The 23,395-nt window shown below is 36.8% G+C and overlaps 1 protein-coding gene across 5 annotated transcripts in view; it reads left to right on the top strand.

Moving 5' to 3' along the window:
- Window positions 1-23,395, top strand: part of Alcam (activated leukocyte cell adhesion molecule) — a 179,202-nt gene that overhangs the window by 125,110 nt on the left and 30,697 nt on the right. For all 5 annotated transcript variants that reach the window (XM_041672898.1, XM_041672899.1, XM_041672897.1 and 2 more), the window contains 5 exons: window positions 6,376-6,476; window positions 8,363-8,582; window positions 17,519-17,583; window positions 18,740-18,827; window positions 19,269-19,451. In XM_041672898.1, coding sequence (XP_041528832.1) covers window positions 6,376-6,476; window positions 8,363-8,582; window positions 17,519-17,583; window positions 18,740-18,827; window positions 19,269-19,451 — 657 coding nt within the window. The remainder of the gene's footprint in view (window positions 1-6,375; window positions 6,477-8,362; window positions 8,583-17,518; window positions 17,584-18,739; window positions 18,828-19,268; window positions 19,452-23,395) is intronic.

The raw sequence follows: 23,395 nt of genomic DNA on the forward strand, positions 1-23,395 counted from the left end.
GTTGCATTTGTTAATGCTGTCGAACATTTGTTTAATGATGCAAGGTGTCTTACATTTCTTTCTGTCACATTTGTTTTAGTCTGTGAAACTGTATTACTTTACCTGATTGGTCTGCTAAAGAGCTGAATGGCCAATAGCTAGGCAGGAGAAAGGATAAGAGGGGCTGGCAGTAAGAGAGAATATATAGGAGGAGATATCTCAGAAGAGAAGATCCAGCAGCAAGAAAAAAAAGAGAGGAGGATTCTGGGGACCCATCTCCAAGCCAAACAGCCAGATATGGAACAAGAAGGAAAGGAAAGATGCACAGAACTAGAAAAAGGTAAAAGCCCAGAGGCAAAAGGTAGATGGGATAATTTAAGATAAAATAAAATGAAAATCTGCCTAGAGATAAACCAATCTAAGGCCCGGAATTCATAAACAAGAAATGTCTATTTATACATAAATAAGAAATGTCTATTTATTCGGGAGCTGGGTAACAGGCCTCCAAAAGAGAAAAGACTCAAAAAATAGCCAACAACACATGTGAGTGTAAAGAAAGTCCTAAGTTCTAGTTTGATGTGACAAGTTCCCAGAGCCATTCTGAGGTGGATATATTCCAGTGACTGAATCAGAAAATAATAGGGTTGGCCAACACTTTCAAGATATCTATTTCATTGTATATCTATACTTTCTTATATTAAAGTATGTACAAAATGTGTGTTTTACAATTAATTCATGATATTGACCCATACTAACTGGCTTGTGAAGTAAAAAAATAATCTTTGTCATTTCTATAATTTGGAAATCAAATTTTAGCATCTACAAATCACAGTCATCTAATTGTTTGTTTTATTTATATTATGTATAATATGTTTCTTTATATTTATTTATGTTTATCGTTAATAGTTTAATATCTACCTTAATTCAGTCATTATTTTGTCACACATTAAGATTCTATTTTACTTTGAAAATTTCTTCATTGATAACCACAGTTTCATGGAGTCTAAGATGTCAATAGTTGCAGTGTAAGCCAATTTCTGAATGGATGAGACTTGTGGTAATTTTTCATATGGAAAGACATTTGTCACTTCTGTAGGCTTTGAATTTTCATAATGGGGAAGAATGGTAGTGCCAGAGATGCCGCAAACACTTCACAATATGCAGCCCATTCCTCTTACAACAAAGGTGGATCCAACCTTAAACGTTGGTGTAACCAACACTGCTGAAAACTGATATAACAAAATATTTACGCTTCGTCTAGAGCTTCACACATACTGTCATAATAAGGTAAATAGGAGCATCACCACAATTATATATGAAAACAGTCAAGTATGCACGAAGGTGGTCTTCAATGATAAATATCCGTGTATGCAATCCCTCCTGCAGCAATTCATTTGTTCACGGAAGTGTGAAATATCAGTGAAACTGGAATTTAGTTCTTACATCACAAGCTCTACACTCATTATAATTCCAGTTAACCCTTTGGTGGCACCCAACAGAGCTGCAGAGCTCAGCGAGTGCTTCAAAGGACGATGATGCTATTAAAATATCAGAGCAATAAGTAATAATTATCCGTGCTAAATTACAGCATGCAGAAGTACACCAGGGTACTGATTCCCATTCTGTCCTCTCTACTATTGTGTTTCTGCTTGGACTGTGACATCAGAGGCTGAGGTCCATCAGCGATATAAAGAAAATCATTACTCCGACCTTTAGGATTCATTTATATGGAAAAGTCATTTGCCGCAGATATGCTAAAAATCATTACATTCATGATTATTTCTGTTGGAAGCCAAAAGTGTGAACCTAACTTATAATTCTGTATATCTCTTTTGGTTTCTGTTTTAAATAGTTTGCTGGAGAAATACACAGTTAAATTATGGTGCACTTTATGCTTAGCATTTAAGATTCTCTAGATCGGGACTATTTGGTCAAGATATATTTTTAAATCCTTTGTTTATTCCACTTTATTTTCGTTCCACTTCTATTGTTTTTTTTTTTTCCTTTTGGCTGATAGCACTTCATAAAAAGTGCTTTAATTATACCCTGCTTCTCAGGCATAAAAAGTTTTATGTTATTTTGTGTCATATTTTTGCTAGCAATTATAATTCACTAAAGTATCTTGAATGTTCAGAGCACATTTTTTACAGAGAGTCCTCAGCCAGTTAAAATGCAGGTACAGACATGACATGGGCTGAGTATAAAAGTGCATACTTGGCTAGGGAAGTGACTCTCTCGGTTAAGTGCTTTTCTTGCAAGCATGAGGATCTGTGTTAAGAAGAAACGAGGTAGGATAGCTTATAGGAACATGTACAATCTGTAGTATCAACACCAGGAAGGCTGGGGGTGTATATATCACTTGAGCTTCCTGACCAGCCAGTCTAGCCTACTTGTTGAGTTCTGGTCCACTAAGAGATCATCTCATAAAAAGACAGATGGCACCTGAAGGAAGACACTTAAGGTTGTCCTCTTTTCTGCACAGAGACACACCCGTTCGTACACACGTACAATTGCCATATACATGTGCACATACCCTTGTACACATGACTGATCAAGCACATACACAAGTGTATTGTGTGTGCACAGCCAAAGTCCACTACTTTAGGTTGTATTTTCAGATATGACAGTCGGCTTATGTTTTCCATAGTACCCAATAATCTGTGGAGCACAAAACTCAATAATTTAATCAATGGCTGTTACAGGAAGAAAACTGCCGAAGAATTCTAGTAAGTTGAACTCAACTTTCAGATTTGGTAGTTTAAAGGTAAAAGGCATTTTCTTCTACAAAAGGTGTAAACAGAATCACTCAGGACAGAATGTGCTTTAGTTCTTGGTGTCCCCTCATCTCAAAGATCAAGACTCTCTAGGAGTTAGGACTCTAATTCATCACCAAATCACAGTGGTCTTTCCAGTTACTGTATCTCTAGTGTGTTAGACACATTAGCGCTTCCATAGATGTAAGCCTTTCTTTCATCTTTCTCTCAGATGAACCTGGGAGTCATCTGCACTTAACAGATGCGAGCCGATGACTGTAGCCAACTCGAAAATTGATCCTAAAGTAAGCACTATTATGACTCCCTGTGCCATCCAAAGTACTCGTTCTGCTTTGAATCTGGGGAACAGGTTCCTGTCTCTAACTGCTGGCCTTTTTCTGCTGCCCCTCTTCTTGTCGTAGGTCTTATTTCTTTTTTGTTCTTTCTCCCATGAGAATCCTGTCCTGGTTGATTTCAATTTGCCATTTCACTATAAGATTTGATCCATAAATTTTCAAAACAATTACAGCAATGCTTGGTCTTGTGTTTATGCCAGATGATAGTGGCCATTTTCTGGTATCATTTGTAAATCAGAGAAAAGAAATAGGTCTCAGTCTCACTGGAGAAGGAAAAGAGGCTTAAGCTTTTTCTTCCCTGAAGTTCCATACATGAACTACATGAAATGGGTTTGCTCTTAGGTTGTCTTCTCATGACAGGAAATACCATGGGAGGACAAAGTCCATGCTCTCAACACATGCAAGTTATAACGTGGTTGCCTTCAGAATATGAGGGAGCATGAAGATCTCAAAGTTCCCGTTTATAAATTCTTTCTGATTTTCAAAGATATTAATCTGATAAGCAAAATCAAAAGGATGTCACCACATTCAAATGAGAAATCATTTTACTAAATTCCTTAATGGTCAGGCGTTGATATTAGATACGAAGTTTAAAACTGCTTGTTCCTTTCTCTGCCATAATTTGCTTTCATCATGCTAATAATACATGATATTCTTCAGATTCACACGGCCTTAAATCCTGTCATAAAACCTGGCATATGTAGAGCACATTCATATTCCATAAGGGTAGAAGAGAAAAATCATCTCTGAAAGGAGCAATGATTAACATTTTGGAAAAAGCTTTTGCTTGCTTCCTTTACCTTGGAAGGAATCTGATTGCAGTCTCATCGGAATCTGGTCTCTGCGAAGTGTTTGCGTTGCTTGGCACAACAAAGGAAGGTGTTTTTATAACAATTGGAGCCTGGCACCGATGAAGGTGAAATGACAGTTCAGCATCTTATTCAAGCACCTCACTATACAACAATGAAAAAAACCAAAAAGCTGAAGTCCTAGACTTCCCGTGGCTTGGTTGACCTGCAACTGTGCCAGCTCACAACTTAAAATACATAGTGAAAATTTCACATTCAGGAACCTGCTACAGAAAACCAGAATGACGTCATGAATTAGAACAGTTCACTCAACGGAGGTGTGCATATTGGGGATCACACACCTAGAACTCCAGCATTAGAGCTGGTGTGCTCACTTGTGTGATACGTGCCTAGCAAGCCCGAGACCCTGGGTTTAATACTTAGCACTGAAAAATGCATGAAATAAATCCTAAAAGTAAAACGTCATTTTCTTCTTTTATGATTCTCTGATTTGTATGGTTTAGTGTCAAAGGGAGTAATAACTTCAACATTGGGAACAGAAAACAATTGGAAAGTTTTAAGGTTATTTTAACAAATACTGAGTATATAATGAACGATTTTGCGTGTGCCTTCACTACCAAATACCAAATAGACATACACCCTCATTGATTCTGTTTAGTGTTCTGTATCTGTCTTTGAGAGGGTGGGGGCATGTTGAGGAGTGTTTAAGATAGAATTTTTTCTCTGTGTAACAGCATTGACTGTCCAGGAACTTGCTTTCTAGACCAGGCTGGCCTTGAACTCACAGAGATCTGCCTGCCTCTACCTCTGAGTGCTAGGATTAAAGGTGTGCACCACCACCCCCAGCTAGTATCCTGTATATTAACTGGTTTGTGCTACTTTTTTGCTCCTTAGATTCTTACTCACACTTAAAGAGAAAGTTGCCTCCTTAACCATTTGCATTTTAGAATAGGAATTCTGTCGTCTTTTTTACTTACTAGCATGAGTGATTTCAATCCCTGTGTAAGGCTTTTGTGTATACTAGGCAATTAATGGGTGACAGTGAGCGGTGGCATCCACCAGTGTGGCTGTTCGGAAAGTCCCTAAATGGTTTTCTTTATGGTCTGCAGATTGTCTTAGCTTTACCCTTTAGCACCACCTGCTGGACTAAATAACATCTGCTTATGTGTTTCCACTGCAGATTAAAATAGCCCCTTCATGCTCTATACCTACCTGTGACGTACCTTGTGGGCACCACCCATAAACTTTTTCAACTTTAAACAACTTTTAAACATATTAAGTCAAAGTATCTGTGATGTTTCGTTGATACCGTTGCCAATGAAAATGCCAAAATGATTTTTTTCTTTAGAACTAGCACATGCGAGTTTGACATATTTAAAGAGTAGGATGTGATGTGTCAATATGTGTACATAATATGTTCTGATGGAATCAAGGTAATGGGTGGTTTCATTTTTTTCTTTAACTCCTTGATGCTTGCAAGCTCCTCTCATCCAGTTCTTCATAAAACATATGGCAGGATATTGTGAACTGTATTACCGTGTTGAGCTTTTCAGCGCTGGAAATTATCCCTCTTAGATGTATTTTTTTTTTTTTGGTATTATCCTCCCACCTCTCCTTCTTCTTCCTAACCTTTCTAGGCTACCATAATTACTATTATACTTTCACGTTGACCTTTTTTGGGAAGAGCATGTGGTATTTGTCTTTCTATGTCTGTAAAGCCTTAAGGATTTTTTTCAAAACACCATAACTATAAGCAGATGTAAAAAGTGTTTTACATTCTTAATCAAAATTATTCTTTTCATATTTTAATTGTTTATTATATTTCTCAATAAAGGATGAATTGACCTGTTTCTGTTTTTTTATTCAGATTAACAAACACCAGTTCCAATTAGGTTGACTCCCAAATGCAGCTACCCACTTCGTGAATAATTCCTTGTGAGGGGTTTTCAAGCTAGAATTTTATCTTGTTAATAATTATGGCCGGGCGGTGGTGGCGCACGCCTTTAATCCCAGCACTCGGGAGGCAGAGGCAGGCGGATCTCTGTGAGTTCGAGGCCAGCCTGGTCTACAAGAGCTAGTTCCAGGACAGGAACCAAAAGCTACGGAGAAACCCTGTCTCAAAAAATCAAAAAAAAATAATAATAATTATGAAAAAATAAAGTTTAGTTTCATTTTTACCTATAAAATCAGCTATTTGAATACTGTCTTCTCTTCATCCAAATAAAATTGGATTTTGCTCTTGCTTGGACTAGTTTTCAATTCTTGATACTTAATTTTAATTTGATAATAGGTTCAGTGAAAATTATCTCCAGCTATTTTGAGAACATTGAGCATGTTATTTCTGGTGCAGCCTCGTGTTTCTGTGAAATATATTCCTAGTAAATACGGTGAAAACATAATTGACTTGTAAGTTCTCCCATGTTTACCTGCTACCGTTTCCGGACAACACTCAGAAGCTCTTTTCCCTTTTTCCCAAAGGCCTTGGATGGTCCACTGTCAACTCAGCTTACGGAGATACCATTGTCATGCCTTGCCGACTCGATGTACCTCAGAACCTCATGTTTGGCAAATGGAAATATGTAAGTGTGAGCCTCTTGGGACTTGCAGAACTGACTGTGGTTTTTAAAATATAATTCTCTCTCTTTTTTGGAGAGTATATGAATATGTAATACTGATATAATGCTAATATTCACCTTGCACACCTATATGAAAAAAGAATTAATGTATTCAACATATCAAAAATATTCATCTTTATATAACTAATGCTATTTTTATATATACCTAATAACTCAAATTTTGTACATCATGTTTGTCTGAAAACTCCATATTTTAAGTGTTGGAGGCATAAGAAAAGGCAGAGTTTGGGAGTTTTAACAGGGGAGTACAGAGCACAGTTTTGTGAAGAAGAGCAGTCTCCCTTCACTAGCGTCTGTGTAATGCAGCTACTGCAAAGGTAAGATGTAGCAGTACCTAGAGACTCAGATTTCCATGGGGGACGGGCAATCAGCTTTGTTTCTGTTGCTGAATCTTCTTGGTGTGTGTGCATGTTAGAGATAGCTTGTACATTTAACATTGTTGATTTTATCCATTGCTTACACTTAACTCCATCATATTCTGTCAGGTATAACTGTGCAAATAGGCCTGGAAAGGGAGACTAGAGATCCTGGTAGGTGGGTGTGGTAGTCAAGCTAACTTTACCAGATTACTGCCTCAGTTAAACACAGTTCAATAGAAGGTGTCTTGGTGGTACAATTTCCCAACACCGGGCCACAAGAGACTTACTGCAGTGAACAAGCTTCAAGTAGAGATGTTTCCTGGAACACAAGAACAGGCTTCCCTAGTTCCTGAATATTTGCAGATGTTTTCACAGGGGAACATTGTTGGTCACCAGATGATTTATTAACTGTTTATTGCAGCATTTCTTAGAACAGTAGGTATGTTAAAATGCACTGTGAATTGTATGAGACCTTGGTTGGATTAATTTGTTAGATTTATTTGGCCACAAGCATTTTTTTACCTACAGTATTTCCATAAAAAAATATGTTATACTAAATACATTTTTTCAAAAGTGCCTAAGCTTGCACTAAAGGGGAAAACTGGCATGGCCTTTCACAATATGAGCTCTGAAATCTCACCAACAGGGTCTAGCCTCTTCCCATGGACAGGTGAATTAGGTGTATTTTCTTTCTGTGAAAATGAAATCTCTTCTTCCCAATTTTTTTGTGAGGGATAAATAATTAACTCTTAGCACTAGTGATCAGTAGGTAGCAAACAGCTTCAAGAAGTCAACTATTCCAACTCTAGGACTCAGTGTCCCAGCCATACTATTCATATGTGTCATAAAAAAAAAGAAAAAAAGAAAAGGAGGATACATAGCAGACTGTATCTCTGTTCTCATTATGGGGGTCATTCCAGGTAATTCTGAACTCCTTCTAGTTCTCTTTAAAAGAGGAGGAGTTATGATAAGAGAAAGAGTCTATTCGAATTCCTCTGGTTCCAAGTATCAGAGTCTACTAACCCACTGAACCAAATTTACTATCAAAGGAAATGGAATCAACTAAGAGAAAGAGAAACATATGTGATAATAGCACATCCTAAGCATATCATAGGGACTAGAAGATTAGTTTTTGTACTTCTATGTTTGTTTTTAATCTACTTTATAGTTGTATATTAAACAAGACTACACCATGCCCCTTCAAAACAGCCACTGATGTCCCACAGGTGTGAGATGAGCTCCAACACTGAGAGCTTTGCCCTTTCATTTTTACCCATTTCTATGAACCTGTGAGTGATCCAACAGCCTCGCTTCATGGGAAGTGTGATTTTTCTTTCTGTAAGCAAAGAATTAGGTGGTGATGATACAACACCACCAACAAAGTCATGTAGAACGATATGACAAAAGAAATATTATTCTGAAGCCTGAATTACACTTGTTTTCAACATGTATTGTTATTTTAATTTTTAGGAAAAGCCCGATGGGTCCCCAGTGTTCATTGCATTCCGATCCTCTACAAAGAAAAGTGTGCAGTATGATGATGTACCAGAGTACAAGGACAGATTGAACCTCTCAGAAAACTACACTTTGTCTATCAACAATGCAAAGATCAGTGATGAAAAGAGATTTGTGTGCATGCTAGTGACTGAGGACAACGTGTTTGAGGCACCTACACTAGTCAAGGTGTTCAGTAAGTAGACTAAAATAGAACCGCTAAGTGGGGTGATGGCTGGTGTTAGAAGGTGTTCTTCAAGTAGAAGCTTGAGCTCTCTGCAATGCCTCTCCACAGGAAGCTATGTGTAAGGAAACGTCCAGAGCCTTTTATTCTACTTGTGCACACTGGCGGCAAGGAAGACAAGTCTGGCATTTCAATAGGAGAAGCCCAGTGAGGAGTTAGAGCAATAACCTTAGAACAGTGACTTTCCCTGGGATGTAAAATGCTACCATGACAATGGGATAATGACCTCTAAGTTCCCATGATTTGTTCAATGAAAAAAATTATAATGCTTATATAGATACAGCATACATATATAATCATGCATATCATATAAATGTATAAACGTTAGGGTGAACCATATCAAATTGTCATTTGAATATATAAAAAGAATAAAACAAATTTAAGATATTCTATGATCTAGAGAAGTAAGAAATCAACTTGTGTATAGATATACATTTGACATGTTTATGCATGTATGTGTCCTTTCTGGCCTTCAATGCTTGATGATTCAGTTTTTAACATGTTCGCATGGTTCATAAAAATTTCCCCCAAAGAATAAAGCTCCGTACACTGAGATTGTTCAAGGGATTACAAAGGGATTGTAACAAAAAGATAAAGTAGGGTTGGAAGAAAAGAAACTAATAAAAGGTACTCACCATAAATTACTATAGTTATCATGACATAGTGACTTCACCTGATAATATGTAGTTAATGTTACTGTGCAAATCTCTATATAAATGAATTACTTGAGATGTATAATTAAAGTAGTTCTTCTTTTAAGATTCAAATAAAAAGTCCCACCTCAATTACATCATAATGTTGTAGAAACTACAGTAGGAAAAATCAGGCTTAAAAATTTTCAGAATATCATTCTTTCTTAATTGGGAAGAAGGTCCTAATTTCCCACTTTCCCCTCTGCTTTCTGGTGGCTTGACAACTCCCAGAAATGAATAAAATAAATAGTAAAGAAGGAAAACCCAGAGGCCTCCAACTGGAATAAACAAGCACGGATTTTTCGTGTTTCTCTTTAATAACCTATGCAGCTAAGTAGAGCCCTCCCTTGGGTATTTCTGTAAACTTCAAAGCTCCAATGGGTTCACGATGCAAATTCCAAGGGTACTAATACTGTCAAAGGAAACCTTTGTTCTCCAGAAGAGCCTTGTAAATGCACATTACAAGTTTCGGTTGATTACCTTTTAGCTTAGGAGACTCTTTCCAGAAGCCATCCACACTTCCCTATCGTATTTTAACCAAACCTAGTCCCAACGGTTTAGGAGCTCTGCCTACTTGCACAGGGTATGGAAATTTGCCATTGGCCATGTTGGCTTCTGAATTTTCTTTCTTTCCCTTACTTTATTTTGCTTTGATTAGAGAGATGGATGGAAGATATGCTAAGGGCATTTTTCCCTAAAAGCAAAATAACAACAACAGCAACAAAATTGCCATAGGCTTTGATACCGGAAATGCCAAGAAAGTGGGTAAACTAACTCCCAACACTGATCATTATGTAAATTAGTTTGCCATTTTCACACTTCTATAAATTGTGTTGAAGTGATCAAATTTCAAGGTAGTACACAAACAAGTCAAGAACATTCTAAGTTATATTTAGAAGAATCATTTCTGACATTTTCCAAATGTTTTTTTTCCGTTAAAAACCTGCCACATCAATATCTATAAGTAAAAGAGCCAGTTGGTCTAATTTAATAAAGTTTGTAAACTGCATTAGAGCACAGAAGCTTTCTGTGATGGGGAAAACGAACTCACATGCCACACACCGCCAGGACCCCTGCCCCCTGCGCTTTTGAATGTTGTTGAAAACAAAGCCTTTCCCAGTAACAGAATTTGCATTCCAGGCTGTGGGCCAGGGAGAATTTACATAGCAAGTTACACACTCTTGAAAATGGCATTTTATCTGAGAAACCACACAAAAAAACTACCAAATGCAAGAAAAGGAATGACACTATTAAAAGATCATGCAGGAACCTCACTCTTTTCCTTGAATTACGAATTTACGAATCCAGCTGTAGCTGTGGATGGGAGACTCTCATCCTATGCGTGGATGTATTTCAGTCACTTAAGGGTTACTGTGCTCATCAATCAGTCCTCTGTTTCCCTCTGTTGAATCACCTAGCAACGTGGACCATGTACGAATCAAGCGTGGCTCATGCGAGCCAATCTCAGATCAGCCTTCTGTGAACTGGCAGCCCCAAGAGCAAAATTAAATTGCTTTTATTCGAGGCAGAGGGACTGACTGATGACTTTACCTTCAATGTAGGTTTGTTTGCTTAGTTTGAAACCACATCTCTGATGGAAGAAATCATATCCTCTAGTCCAAGCAAGTAACGTGCCTTGTCACCACTTTATCGGCTCGTGAGTGGCATCAACATCAAACTGCCTTTGCGTTTAGTGCCCATTTGAGAGTAATAAAACTATCTGGAAGCAAAATTAGACCATTGAAAGTTCCCAACGGTTCATTTCAATGATTGTGCAAAAGGCTCAGAGGTCAAACAGGTGCCCAGAGAGCCAAATGGCTCTTAGTGATGAGTTGGGAAAATCTGTGAGCTGGTTGCCAGAAGACCTTGCTTTGTCAGGGCCACCACTAAGTTCTGACCTTGGCAAGTCTTTTTGCCCGCCTCTCGAGTAAAATGAATGCTTTAGATTACACGGGAGACCTTTTTAGTCCACTACTCAAGCCTTGTCCAGAAACTAAGGAGCTGGGACAGGCACTGTGAGAAGCTGTTTCTGTTCAAGTGGTTACAGTTCTACTCACTGTTTCAATTATTTACAATAACTTGTTTATGACAGGAAGAGGGGGGAGGAGGAAGAACGGGAGGAATAGGAGGAGTAGGAGAAGAGCAAGCGGAAGAGGAAAAGGCAGCCTTATCCACTCATTCACTTCGGAGGTTAGGTCTGACTCCAGAGCCAGCCTGAAGAGCAAATGAACACCCATCCAGATTTTTTAAGCGTGTGGGTCAGCTCTGAGCCTTTGCACACGACAGTCTTAATTTGTCAGCTATCTGTGCTCTGGTGCTGTTCTGTGGTAGTACAAGAAAGCCCGTTTCCAAGACTTTGTATATATATATGTTCAAGTCCAATCTTCAAGGCATTGGCCAATTTGTGCAGGCTCTGCACATCATTTCATAGCTCCTACTTGGATATGATTCTTAAGGCTTCATTGATTTGAAAAATTGAGAATTTCTCCTCCCTCCAGTGGAAAATTGTTAAACCAGAATATAGTAAAAGAATATTTTCAAGGGGAAAGAAATAGAAAATGAGCTACCTAACAAATAAGATCTAAACTGTACATTACAGCTTGATTCTTTCTTTTGGGGGTAGATGGAATGAAGCAGATTGAAACAGGGTTTCACACAGCCCAGGCTATTCCAAAAACATGCTATGTAGCCAAAGCCGGCCTTGAACTCCCCATTCTTCCTTCACTTCTCAAGTATTGAAATTACATGCATATCACTGTGCCCGGATCACTTTGACTCTAAAGACTAAAAATTACATTTCCCCATCTAATGAGAAAAATACAACATTGTTCCATGGATACACTAGCTTAAGTGCTTGGTGACTATTAAAGAATTCAATTGCCAATGGGAACTGAGAGCCTCACCTCTGCACCAAACCTCCAGGACATTTTCTCTTCATATTCATATTCCTGTGTGTAGTTTTACACTAATGCTCAGATTCTATGGGTAGCAAAGAACACTTGTAACCAGAACTACCTCGTCACCTGTATATTAGATGGCTGGGTGCCCAAAATGTAATTTTTAGGAAGGTATTGATTTCTACTTTTTCCTGAAAATCAATATTGACAGCATTCACTAACTATAGCCTGAGAGTTAGAATTAGGAAGTGGGCTATCTATTTTATTATATTTATTTCTGGTCAGTCATTTTCTATATACTAGTGTCCTTCTTCTCCAAAATTAAAAAGAAGAAGAAAAAACTCTTACAAAACAAAAAAGGAAGAGGAAAGCTTCTGTTTCCGGAGCACTTGACCTTCCACAGCATTTTGTATATTGCTTAGCCTTTAATTATTTGTGGTAAGCCTTCAAAGGATATTAATGAAAGCCTGTGATCTCATTAATTAAAAAGGAATCACGTCAGCTTTACTTATATTCCATTGTTATAGATACTAGCATACAGCACATGATGCCAAAACACACAAACGCGCTCGCATGCTCACAAGCATGTATGCATGCTCACACCTGCAAGTGTGGCAAGCTACTGCCTTGTCACGAGTTCCAGAGCTTACTCTATGATTTACTTTGAAAATCTCACTGTCCCGTAAGTTCTAATGTACCACTATATTGTGTCCCTATGTTAACATACTTCTAGCTACTTCCTTTGAGACAGCCAGCCCAGCAAGGAAGAAAACTATGACTTAAGACATAATTCTATAATCAATACATGGTCAGACGAGAAGTTCTAGAGAGATTGCTCGGCAATTTTCTGAAGCAAACTTTGGCTTAATTTTAAATTTTTCATTTTCACTAATTAATGCTACAAGCAAATTGGTAGTGTTGCTTTTCTTTCAATTTTACACTTGGTTATGAATCCTTGAATCATATTAAAATATAATTCACATGAAGTTCTTTTAAACAGAAACACTAGTTGGGAATCAATATGCAATCTTGATAAAATAGTATGTGTCCTTTTAATGGTTCTCCAACTAATATCCATTGATTGTTACAAGGTAATATGAAAGAAAATTACATCAAAATGTAGTTAATACAAAGGGTTTGAAACAAGAATCTAAAGAGAAAATAACTCAAGGACATAGAATAGGTACTATTTATAAATTAGCGTTAAATCTCAAAACTCACTGTGACTCTTTCAAAGAAAACATGTGCAGAAATTTAATAATTACTAAAAGTTAAGCATCCTTTCACCAGGGCTCTTCTTCCTTCCTTTCTTTTTTCTTCCTTCCTTCCTTTTTTCCTTCTTTCCTTCCTTCCTTCTTTTTTTTCTTTCAACTACATTTTAATTTTATCTAAAAACAACAATAAATTTTAGAAATAATGCAAAGTAATTTGTAACTTTGGCATACATACAGTATTAATGCTTTTGTGCCTATTAATAAAATGTTACCAGATTTAATTTTTAAAAAAATAGGTAAACTTGCTATGTAGTAAGAGGAAGCTCAAATATGAGCTCAGTATATTTTCTGTAGTACTCAGTGGATTAAAAAGCAGTGAAATTTGTCAAAATTACCCAGTAAGCTTTTATTCAGAGCCTCCATTTGCGTGATTTGCAAACCTCTCTATGTTTTCCAGGCATATTACTACCGAAGGGGAAATTAAACGCCAGTTTCCTTTTCCTTTCTGTTAATTTTGACCTGTTTTTAAAAATCAGATACATTAATTAATGTGCTCTATCTCTTGAGGTTTTGATGATTGTGTCACTTAAGAACTGGCTTCTGGGTCTTGAGAGCTTTGGTTTATTTAATTAAGACCCAGGAATTTTCATTTGTTTAAATATTCTCAGTGCAATTGTCTCTCCAACATATTAAATGTTTGTCTTTGACAGCACAGATTCTAAGCAAAAGTCACTGTTTGATCAATAATTCAGGTTTAATTTGAAGTGTGTTCCATAAAAATGCTGAGAGCATTAAGTTGTATTGACATGAGAAAGGATTTAACATCCATTCCATGTGTTGCCTCCACACACTAGTGACTATTTTGAATAAAGATTTTGTTGACGTTTTCTAATATATAGTCACATTCTTAACACCCAGGAACTTGGGCACCACTTCTTGTTTTCATTAACCTCGATTGTCTGTCCTACTTCTTTGTATTGCTGATTTCCTATCTCCCTCGTGTTGTCTCCAACTGTGGTTATCCTTGTAAGGCTTCCATTGGTGGACTAATAATTCTAAAATTTATAGCAAATAGGATCTATAAGCAAAGTGCATGGGGTCAAACAAGTTGTATTCACTGTTCTAATATAAAACAGCCCTACAAAAGGGAAATTAATGTTAACATGAAGACTGTTAATTGTTTTCATACATTCTAGTGTCACCCATTTTATAACTCAAAAGGTTTTTGTCTTGTATTTCTATTATGGTCTGGTTAGGTAAGTTCTTTCAATTGAACCCCAAATTAAGTAATAAATATGCAAATTCAATTTAGTTTAGTGTGACTATCAAAAATAATTGAAAATATAAACACTAAAACTATGAGAGGAAAAATTATTAGTTTCAGGTGTTAATAAAATAAAAATAACTCTATTTTGAATGATATGAGCTCAATTTACATTCTTTATAAACTAATTAGCTGAGTTGGTTGTTTGTTGGGTAGTTGATTTCTTGAGACAGAGTTTCTCTGTGTAACCCTGGCTATCCTGAAACTCGCTCTGTAGACCAGGCTAGCCTGGATTTTAGAGGTTCATTTCCTTCTGCCTCCTGATTGCTGGTCTTAAAGGCATGTGCCACCATAACCAACTTAGTTGATCCATTTTTAAGTATAAAATTCATCATTAATAGGAAACTAAAAGAATATAAATCCTATACTGAGACTATACAAAAAACTAAGAAAGAATAAACCAAAAACCCTCAATAATCTAATTGATAACTTGGCAAACAAACTAGACAGCTCTGAAAAGTACAATTTGCCAATAGATATTAGATTAAAAGATTTTACATTCATGGCCGCTAAAGGATTGAAAGCCAAGACTACATTAGGATTCTTTTCTATCCTAGTGAGAATGACTGTTATCAAGAAACCAAAAAATAAATTCTCATGAGTACAAGGAAAGAGAAATCTTAGAGAAAGGTAGTAGGGATGCAAACTAGTTCAGTCACTGTGAAAATCAGAACGATGATTCCTCAATGAACCAAAAACACAACCACTAAAGGATGCAACTGTACTATCTTTTAGGTTTGCATTCAATGAAATCCATGATAAGATAGAACAGAGATAGTTGCACTGCCTTTTTTTTTTTTTTTTTTTTTTTTTTTTTTTGGTTTTGGTTTTTCGAGACAGGGTTTCTCTGTAGCTTTGGTGCCTGTCCTGGAACTAGCTCTTGTAGACCAGGCTGGCCTCGAACTTCCCAGAGATCCACCTGCCTCTGCCTCCAAAGTGCTGGGATTAAAGGCGTGTGTCACCACCGCCCGGCGTGCACTGCCATTTTTTTTTAATTTATTTAATTATTAAAGATTTCTGTCTCTTCCCCGCCACCGCCTCCCACTTCCCTCCCCCTCCCCCAATTAAGTCCCCCCCCCCCCTCAGCCCGAAAAGCAATCAGGGTTCCCTGTCCTGTGGGAAGTCCAAGGAACCCCCACCTCCATCCAGGTCTAGTAAGTTGAGCATCCAAACTGCCTAGGCTCCCACAAAGCCAGTGCGTGCAGTAGGATCAAAAATCCATTGCCATTGTTCTTGAGTTCTCAGTAGTCCTCATTGTCCTCTGTATTTCTTACAACCCACTGCCATTTTTATTACAGCACTATACCCAACAGTTAAATTGTAGATTCAGTTCATATATCTATCAAAACATGAACAGATAGAGAATAAAGTGTAAATCTATGTTGGAGGGCAGGGGCCTGTTCGTACAGGCCGCCCTACTAGCTTAGCCCCAAAATAACTACAAAGAAACTGTATTCATTAAATCACTGCTTGGCCCATTAGTTCTAGCTTCTTATTGGCTAACTCTTACATTAATTTAAACCATTTCCTATTAATCTGTATATCGTCACGTGGCAGTGGTTTATAGGGAAAGATTAGGCATGTCTAATTCTGGTGGCTCCATGGTGTCTCTCCCATACTTCTTTTTTCCTCCCAGTATTCAGTTCTGTCTTCCCCGCCAACCTAAATTCTGCACTATCAACTAAACCAAGGCAGTTTCTTTATTCATTAACCAATGAAAGCAACACACAAACAGAAGGACGTCCTACAACAAATCTAGATGTTATTACTCATTTATTGAGGCAAAAAAAAATTGTGACTGCAGAAAATGGAAAACAAAAGATCATCATGTTAAGCAAAATAAGATAGGCTGAGAAAGATTAATGATATGTTTTTTTCATATGTCTGCTATCTGTGCTTAAAAGTCTAAGGTTTGAAGGCATAGAGGGTACTATTTAGAAAAAGTGACCAGTGGGGCCCATACAGAAGGTGACAATGGGGATAAATAAGATCAAAATCCATAATATAGTTGTATGAGAGTGTCACAATGAAAGTTTCTATTATATTGAACAATGAATATACACTAAGAAAAGCAAAATCATTGTAAGACATCATTCCTGAACTTTTAATCACGTGTCCCTGAAATTACTTTTAAAATGTATTTAAAGAACTTTCTATAAAATCTCTATCCTCCATCTCAAGTTCCAAATTGAAAAGATTTTCTCATATTTTCATAATTTTATAAGGTAAGACAAGAGATAGACATTGGTTTATTTAGGAAATTGGCTTGTGTACATCACTACATAGTTTTCTCAGTATTTATTTCTGCATTTCTTACACTTCATTGTGTCTATGAATTCCCTTAGTGTTTGTTAACATATATAGACCAATGGAATTTTCCCTGGAGATTCTGGGAGCTTCTTAAGCCTAGAAATGTATGTTTCAAATAAAAACCTTTGTGATTTGGATTCATATGTAGTAACATCCTCAAGTAATGAGTCAGAGGTCTTCAACTTAGTAAATAGAAAATACAGTTGTAATCAACTAGAAATAACATATCCTAATTAAAACAGTAGCCTATATTTACCATCAGATCCATATTCACTTCATAAAATCCAGAGAACATTGAAGATATGTAATGAAGTTTTAATTACTTAAAACAGCATTTGAAGTCATAAAGCAAATACTTGAATCTGTATTCTATGCAGTATACTTTTTTCATAGATCATATGTGCCCTTTATCTCTTCTATTATACTTACACCTTTTTCTGCTTAACTTTAGAGCAACCATCGAAACCTGAAATTGTAAACAAAGCACCTTATCTTGAAACAGAGAAGCTACAAAAGGTGAGAACTTGTTTGTATTAATGGCTTTACTCGATTTAGATGCCCTATCACCAGACAAACAATATTTGCTTGCTTTTAAGGAGGTCACAACTTCAGGTTCAATCAGAGAACACAGGAAATCATCGTGGGAACAGTGTAATCACTGTCCATTAGCAGGTGTGCTTATTTCTCAAGAGACGAGTCTTTCGGATGTGGATGTTGATATAGAGTCTGTAAAAAAAAAAAAAAAAGTGAAAATTCTTGATGCCAACGTTGAGAAAAGCTGTCAAACGAAATGAAATCATGGGATATGAAGAGTGTGGTCTTTCTGGTGAACATCAATCTTTGGTGTTTTAGAAATTTGGGTGCTAAAATTCAAAGCAAGAGAGAACATTAGAAGATAAATCTGGAAAGGTAAAATGTTCTGAGATTGACCAAGACTTATATAATATTTAGACTTTATTCTATTAATGTAAACTAGTCTAGGTGTGAAGTATACGCGGAGAGACAAAAGAAATAAACAATCACATTATCACGGGTGTGAAAGGAAATAGAACTGGTAGGCAGGCAAAATAGAGTTCCACATGTAAGCACATCAATTGGGTAATGATCTCATCCTAATTAACTAAAATACCTCGATATTCCTTTGTGTTTGTGTGGGCGGGTAAAATTAAACTTTTTGAATCCTATTTAATTTTACTGCCCAATATTTGATAAAAGTTGAATAATTTAGTTAAAACTCACTTGAATACTGAGCTGAGGATTATGGAATATGGTATTTATACTTTGAAATGAAAATGAAATTGGAGAGGTGCCACATTTTAACACTATATGTTTCTTGCATTTGAAAATCTATGAACCACAGCAATAATCAATATTAATATGGTTATAAAGTCATCTAGTTAATACTAAAAATGAATAGCATCAAAACAAATTTGGTAATGCCTACTGGATATGATTTTATGTATAGTGGAAAGCTTTATTGTGGGTTTTAAAATGGGTAGGACTGTAATTTTTTATATGAATTACTTTTATTCAAGATTCAAAGGGTAGTTTCTTAGTCAAAAATGGAAAATAAGTTGTTTAAGACACTTTATTTCCTGAAGAATCTGAGGCTTCCTTGAAAGAAGGATTTGGAACTGTTTGAAATGAGGAAATTTTCTTTTTCAATTTTCAGTTAGGTGACTGCATTTCAAGGGACAGTTACCCAGATGGCAACATCACATGGTACAGGAGTGGGAAAGTTCTGCAACCCCTTTTAGGAGGTGAGTCTGAGTCAAGCAATGAATGTGTATTATACAGGCTACCCACTTCATGAGCTGTCCGGAACTGAACATGCTGTCTCCCCTTCTCTATCTACAACGTACACTTCAGTTACACTAAGAGCCTCTTAACTCATTCAGTGATTAGACACCATTTTATCGCCGGTGTGGAAGAATTAGAAGCAGAAAGCAGTATCTCTATATATGGCATGTTCTAAAAGTTAATTAAATTGAGTGGGAGACAGAATTTCAGGATTCTATTTTTGCCTATGCCTCTGACTCACAGGTTTAAAATGACATCTTACCTTGTTGAGTGTCAATTTTCTCTCCTGTTAAAGACAATTAGTAGGACAAACTCACCTCTGAAATGTATTGGGACATTTACTTATGGATTGAGGCTTTCCAGTGTTAGCTTTCATCATTGGTGTTCTTTACTTTCTTTAGAGGTGGCCATACTTTTGAAAAATGAAATTGATCCAGTTACTCAGTTGTATACCATGACTTCATCCTTGGAGTATAAGACAACCAAGGCTGACATCCAAATGCCATTCACTTGTTCTGTGACATATTACGGACCCTCTGGCCAGAAGACAATCCATTCGGAACAAGCAGTCTTTGATATTTACTGTAAGTTACTGAATATACAATTATGTAATTGTAATATATTAGAAATAATATTTAAAAACTTTTAATCTTTGAAGTTCTGATTCAATTCCTCTTAATATGCTGCTGTCAATCCTCACCCCCAAACTTTTATGTGCAAATGATCTTTTTCTTGGAAAGCATGTAGAAAAAAATGTTTACCACTTAACAATAGACTCCACTTTTTCACACATTATTTATTAATGTGTTCTGTACTCTATGAGGTGTTATGTTCTTTAAAGGTTTGATCTCTAATTTGATCAATTCCCTCCAATACTCTTCAGTCATAGAATATTGACATGTGTTTTATAGAAATTCCTAATGCCTACTGCCCATTTCCTTAAAAATGGATGGGTAAATACTACCTTATGCGTGGCTAGCTTCCTAAGTTTAAAAATCACCAAAACAAATATTAAGACTTGGGAAAGTGGCTTCAGAAGGAACTTGCAGTACGTGAGTACCATGTATAAAGATGGGCAGCTGGATGAATCCTTGGATGCATGAGAATGACACGATAATTCCATTTATACATGGGGAGTGTTTGGCAATGAGAAGACAGCACAGGCCTCTTGATGATGCCACAAAGTAGTGCATTCAAAGAGGTTGTTCTTCTAGCTGAGGATCAAGACACATCAAAAGGAAATTGTCTATGTGAGATTGCAAGTGATAAATATCATGGAAACAGACTGGCCACTCCTGGAAGGTCATGTGTTCCAGGGCACTGATTTTGGAACTCTTGAACACATTAGTAGAATAAGAAGGAGTTGCTAGAACACAGATTACTGAACATCACTCAAGTAAAAAGATCCAGTGGATGTAAAGAGGTGCTTCCCGGTGAACTTATTTAAAAAATGATATGGTAATATTATTGCTAATAATCTATTGAGAATATATGAAAAGCCATTGATGTAGGGACCCTTCAGAGGCAGAGAAAAAATGATAGGAGAGGACATGCAAGAAAGAAGTGGATGAAAGAATCCAACCTGAGAGAGTAGAGTAAGATGTACTAGTCCTCCTTCTCTTTAGTTTCTGTGTTCACCTTATTTCTGCCTCTGGTACTGACTTCACACAACCATTCCTGGTTCCCTGTGCTTTCTGCAATGATCACTAAGATGCTATTCCTGGCTACTTACTTTTCTCTCCTCACCCTCAGCAAAGTTCTCATCAAGCTGCCATCGGAAGTCTCTTCCTAAAATCTGCATCCTCCCTGTGACCGAACTTCTTCACCGACACCTCTGTATGCTCAAATTCATCTTCATGCTCTTGGCTGCTGTATTCCCTAAGTCTGTTTCAACCACAGTCATGCACTATACGTCAACCTTCATCATCACACATTCTATTATACTGACCACATTCCTCTGCGAGAATATAATTCCCATGCATTCCTGTGTTGGTCTTTACCATATAACAAGCCCCTACTTATTCTACAAAATATGGTTCTAGAAGGAAACCATCTTGGAAGATTCCCAGGCTCTAACATCTAGGTTTTATCTTTTTTGCAATGTCTAATGTTACATTCTAAATGGTTAAATTTGTTTTTCTCATCAATAGAGGAAATTTACTAAAGCAAAGAGCATGGCATTTCTCTACTTTATAATTCTTACACATTACTTATAACTTATTCATACTAAACTAATAAATCTTTGGGTGGAAGGATAAGTGAATAAATAGGTGTGTGGAAAAAATTAATAGACTAATTTTGTAGGGGTTCATGTAAGTGGTGAAATATAACTATCTCATTTGATGTAAATTCTCAATAACCATGTGTAGTAAATTAAGGCATGCTCATTTCAAATATTTAAGTGTAGGAAATGTATGAAGGATTTTGAATATCATTATAATAATCACATGATTATCTTTGAAACCAAATTTAGAGAAAATAGCTATGAAAGAGTTGAAAGGGAAAGAAAGGCTCAAGGTGAAGGAACAAATGAGATCTGATAGCATCATTTCTGGTGTAGGTTAATTAGGGCATAGACAAGGAAAGTTAAGTGTGACTAGAAGGGAAGAATCAAATGTAAGCAATATTAATGCATGAATCACTGAGACTTGGTGCTAGAGTGGATTAAAGGAGGCAAAGCAGCAAGTCAGGATAATGGGAAGAATGATGACTTATTAATAAGCAGAGAAAATCCAAAGACTGGGCCAAAAGAACAAGTGATCGACAGTTTGTTAGGCACACAAGCAGCCCAGAAAGCTACTGTAAAAGTGCAAATGTGTTACAATAATCCTCTGATCAGACTTCAGTTCTTTGTCTTTCTAGTACAGATGAAATTGGAAAGGGTTGCAAAGGAAGGACTTTGAAATAGAAGAGGAAGTCAGACACATCATGGTCCTGACTGTTCTAACATCAGCCTTGATCAGAGATGTGCCAATGCTCCTTTCTGAGAGAGGGTTACATCAAAGTGTGAACCTGACACACATTACAAAAGAAGTTGTGATGAGCCCCACTATTTTATGCAACTGAAATATACCAACAAATAAAGGAAAAGGAAGAAGAGAGAAGTGGGTACAGAATGAAAACCCAGAAATGGCTGCTGCCAGTGAGATGCTAAAAGCAAGTTTTATTTGCTTCTTCCACTCTACTGAGAACTGCTGGTTGGAGAACTACCTGCAGCAAATCCAGAAATAAACACATGCAAAGAACCTAAAGCAGTGTGCAAACCTCACTTTTAGTCTCAGGACTTAGTGATGCTCAGATGCCCAGTATCAGAGGCAATCAACAACAGCAGTTCTAAGTTTTCTTCTGCATTTAACTTAAATGACTGCAAGAAATGGAGGGGGGGGGGCTTCTCAAACTACAACTTATTAGTTTCACTTTATTACCTAATAATAAAATAGGTCTTTGTAGAATAGTCTTCCATAAATCTTTATTGTCTTTTTGAGGTATATATTTTTCTTCACTAGCTTCTCATCTTTTCCCCTCCACTTCAACCCTCTCCCATGATCCCCACACTCCCATTTCCCCAGGAGATCTAGTCTTTTTCTTCTTCCCATGTAGATTAGATTTATGTATGTCTCTCTTAGGGTCTTCACTGTTGTCTAGGTTCTCTGGAGTTGTGAATTGTAGGCTGATTTTTCTTTGTTTTATATCTAAAAGACACTTATGGGTGAGTTCATGTTATATTTGTCTTTCTGGTTCTTGATTGCTTAACTCAATGTGACGTTTTCTAGATCCATTTATTTGCCTGAAAATTTCAAGATGTCAATATTTTTTCCACTGTATAATGCTCCATTGTGTAAATGTACCATTTTTTTCTTTATCCATTCGTAATTTGAAGGGCATTTAGGTTTTTCCCAGGTTCTGGTTATTGCAAATAATGCTGCTATGAACACAGCTGGGCACATGTCCTTGTGGTATAATTGAGCATCCTTCCAAAAGTGGTATTGCTGGGTCTTGAGGTCATGAATTTCAAAACAGGAAGATACTCAATCATTATTCATTTTTGTCTATCTTCCTCAAAATTCATCCTTCATGGCATTATCCAGCTATGTAAAGCATGGATGTTAAGAAGTCATTCATGTTTAAAGCCACCACTACTTCCTGTCACTGTCTACTTACTGGATAATGTTCTACTGTGTGAAGTATTTAATTCACTTGACATTCGACTGTTGGGTAGTCCTGTGTGTTAAAAAATACTCAATACCTCTGTTTTATCTGCAGAAATTAACCACTGTGTAATAGGAGTTATGTCATGTCTTGTTTTAAAGAACAGAATAGAATAGCAACAATATTTATGGACCATAGAACAATTTCAATCACTGTCCTTCACTGTCTCTGTCCTCTGCCTCTCTCTCTCTCTCTCTCTCTCTCTCTCTCTCTCTCTCTCTCTCTCTGTGTTTGTGTGTGTGTGTGTGTGTGTGTGTGTGTGAGTGTGTGTGCTCATGGAATTAATTTTCTTAAGTAGATCTGTCCTCTTGCATGCCAA

The sequence above is a fragment of the Microtus oregoni genome, unplaced genomic scaffold (genome assembly GCF_018167655.1).
Source record: "Microtus oregoni isolate MIOR12 unplaced genomic scaffold, Mior012 000023F_ref0000262, whole genome shotgun sequence".
NCBI lineage: Eukaryota > Metazoa > Chordata > Mammalia > Rodentia > Cricetidae > Microtus > Microtus oregoni.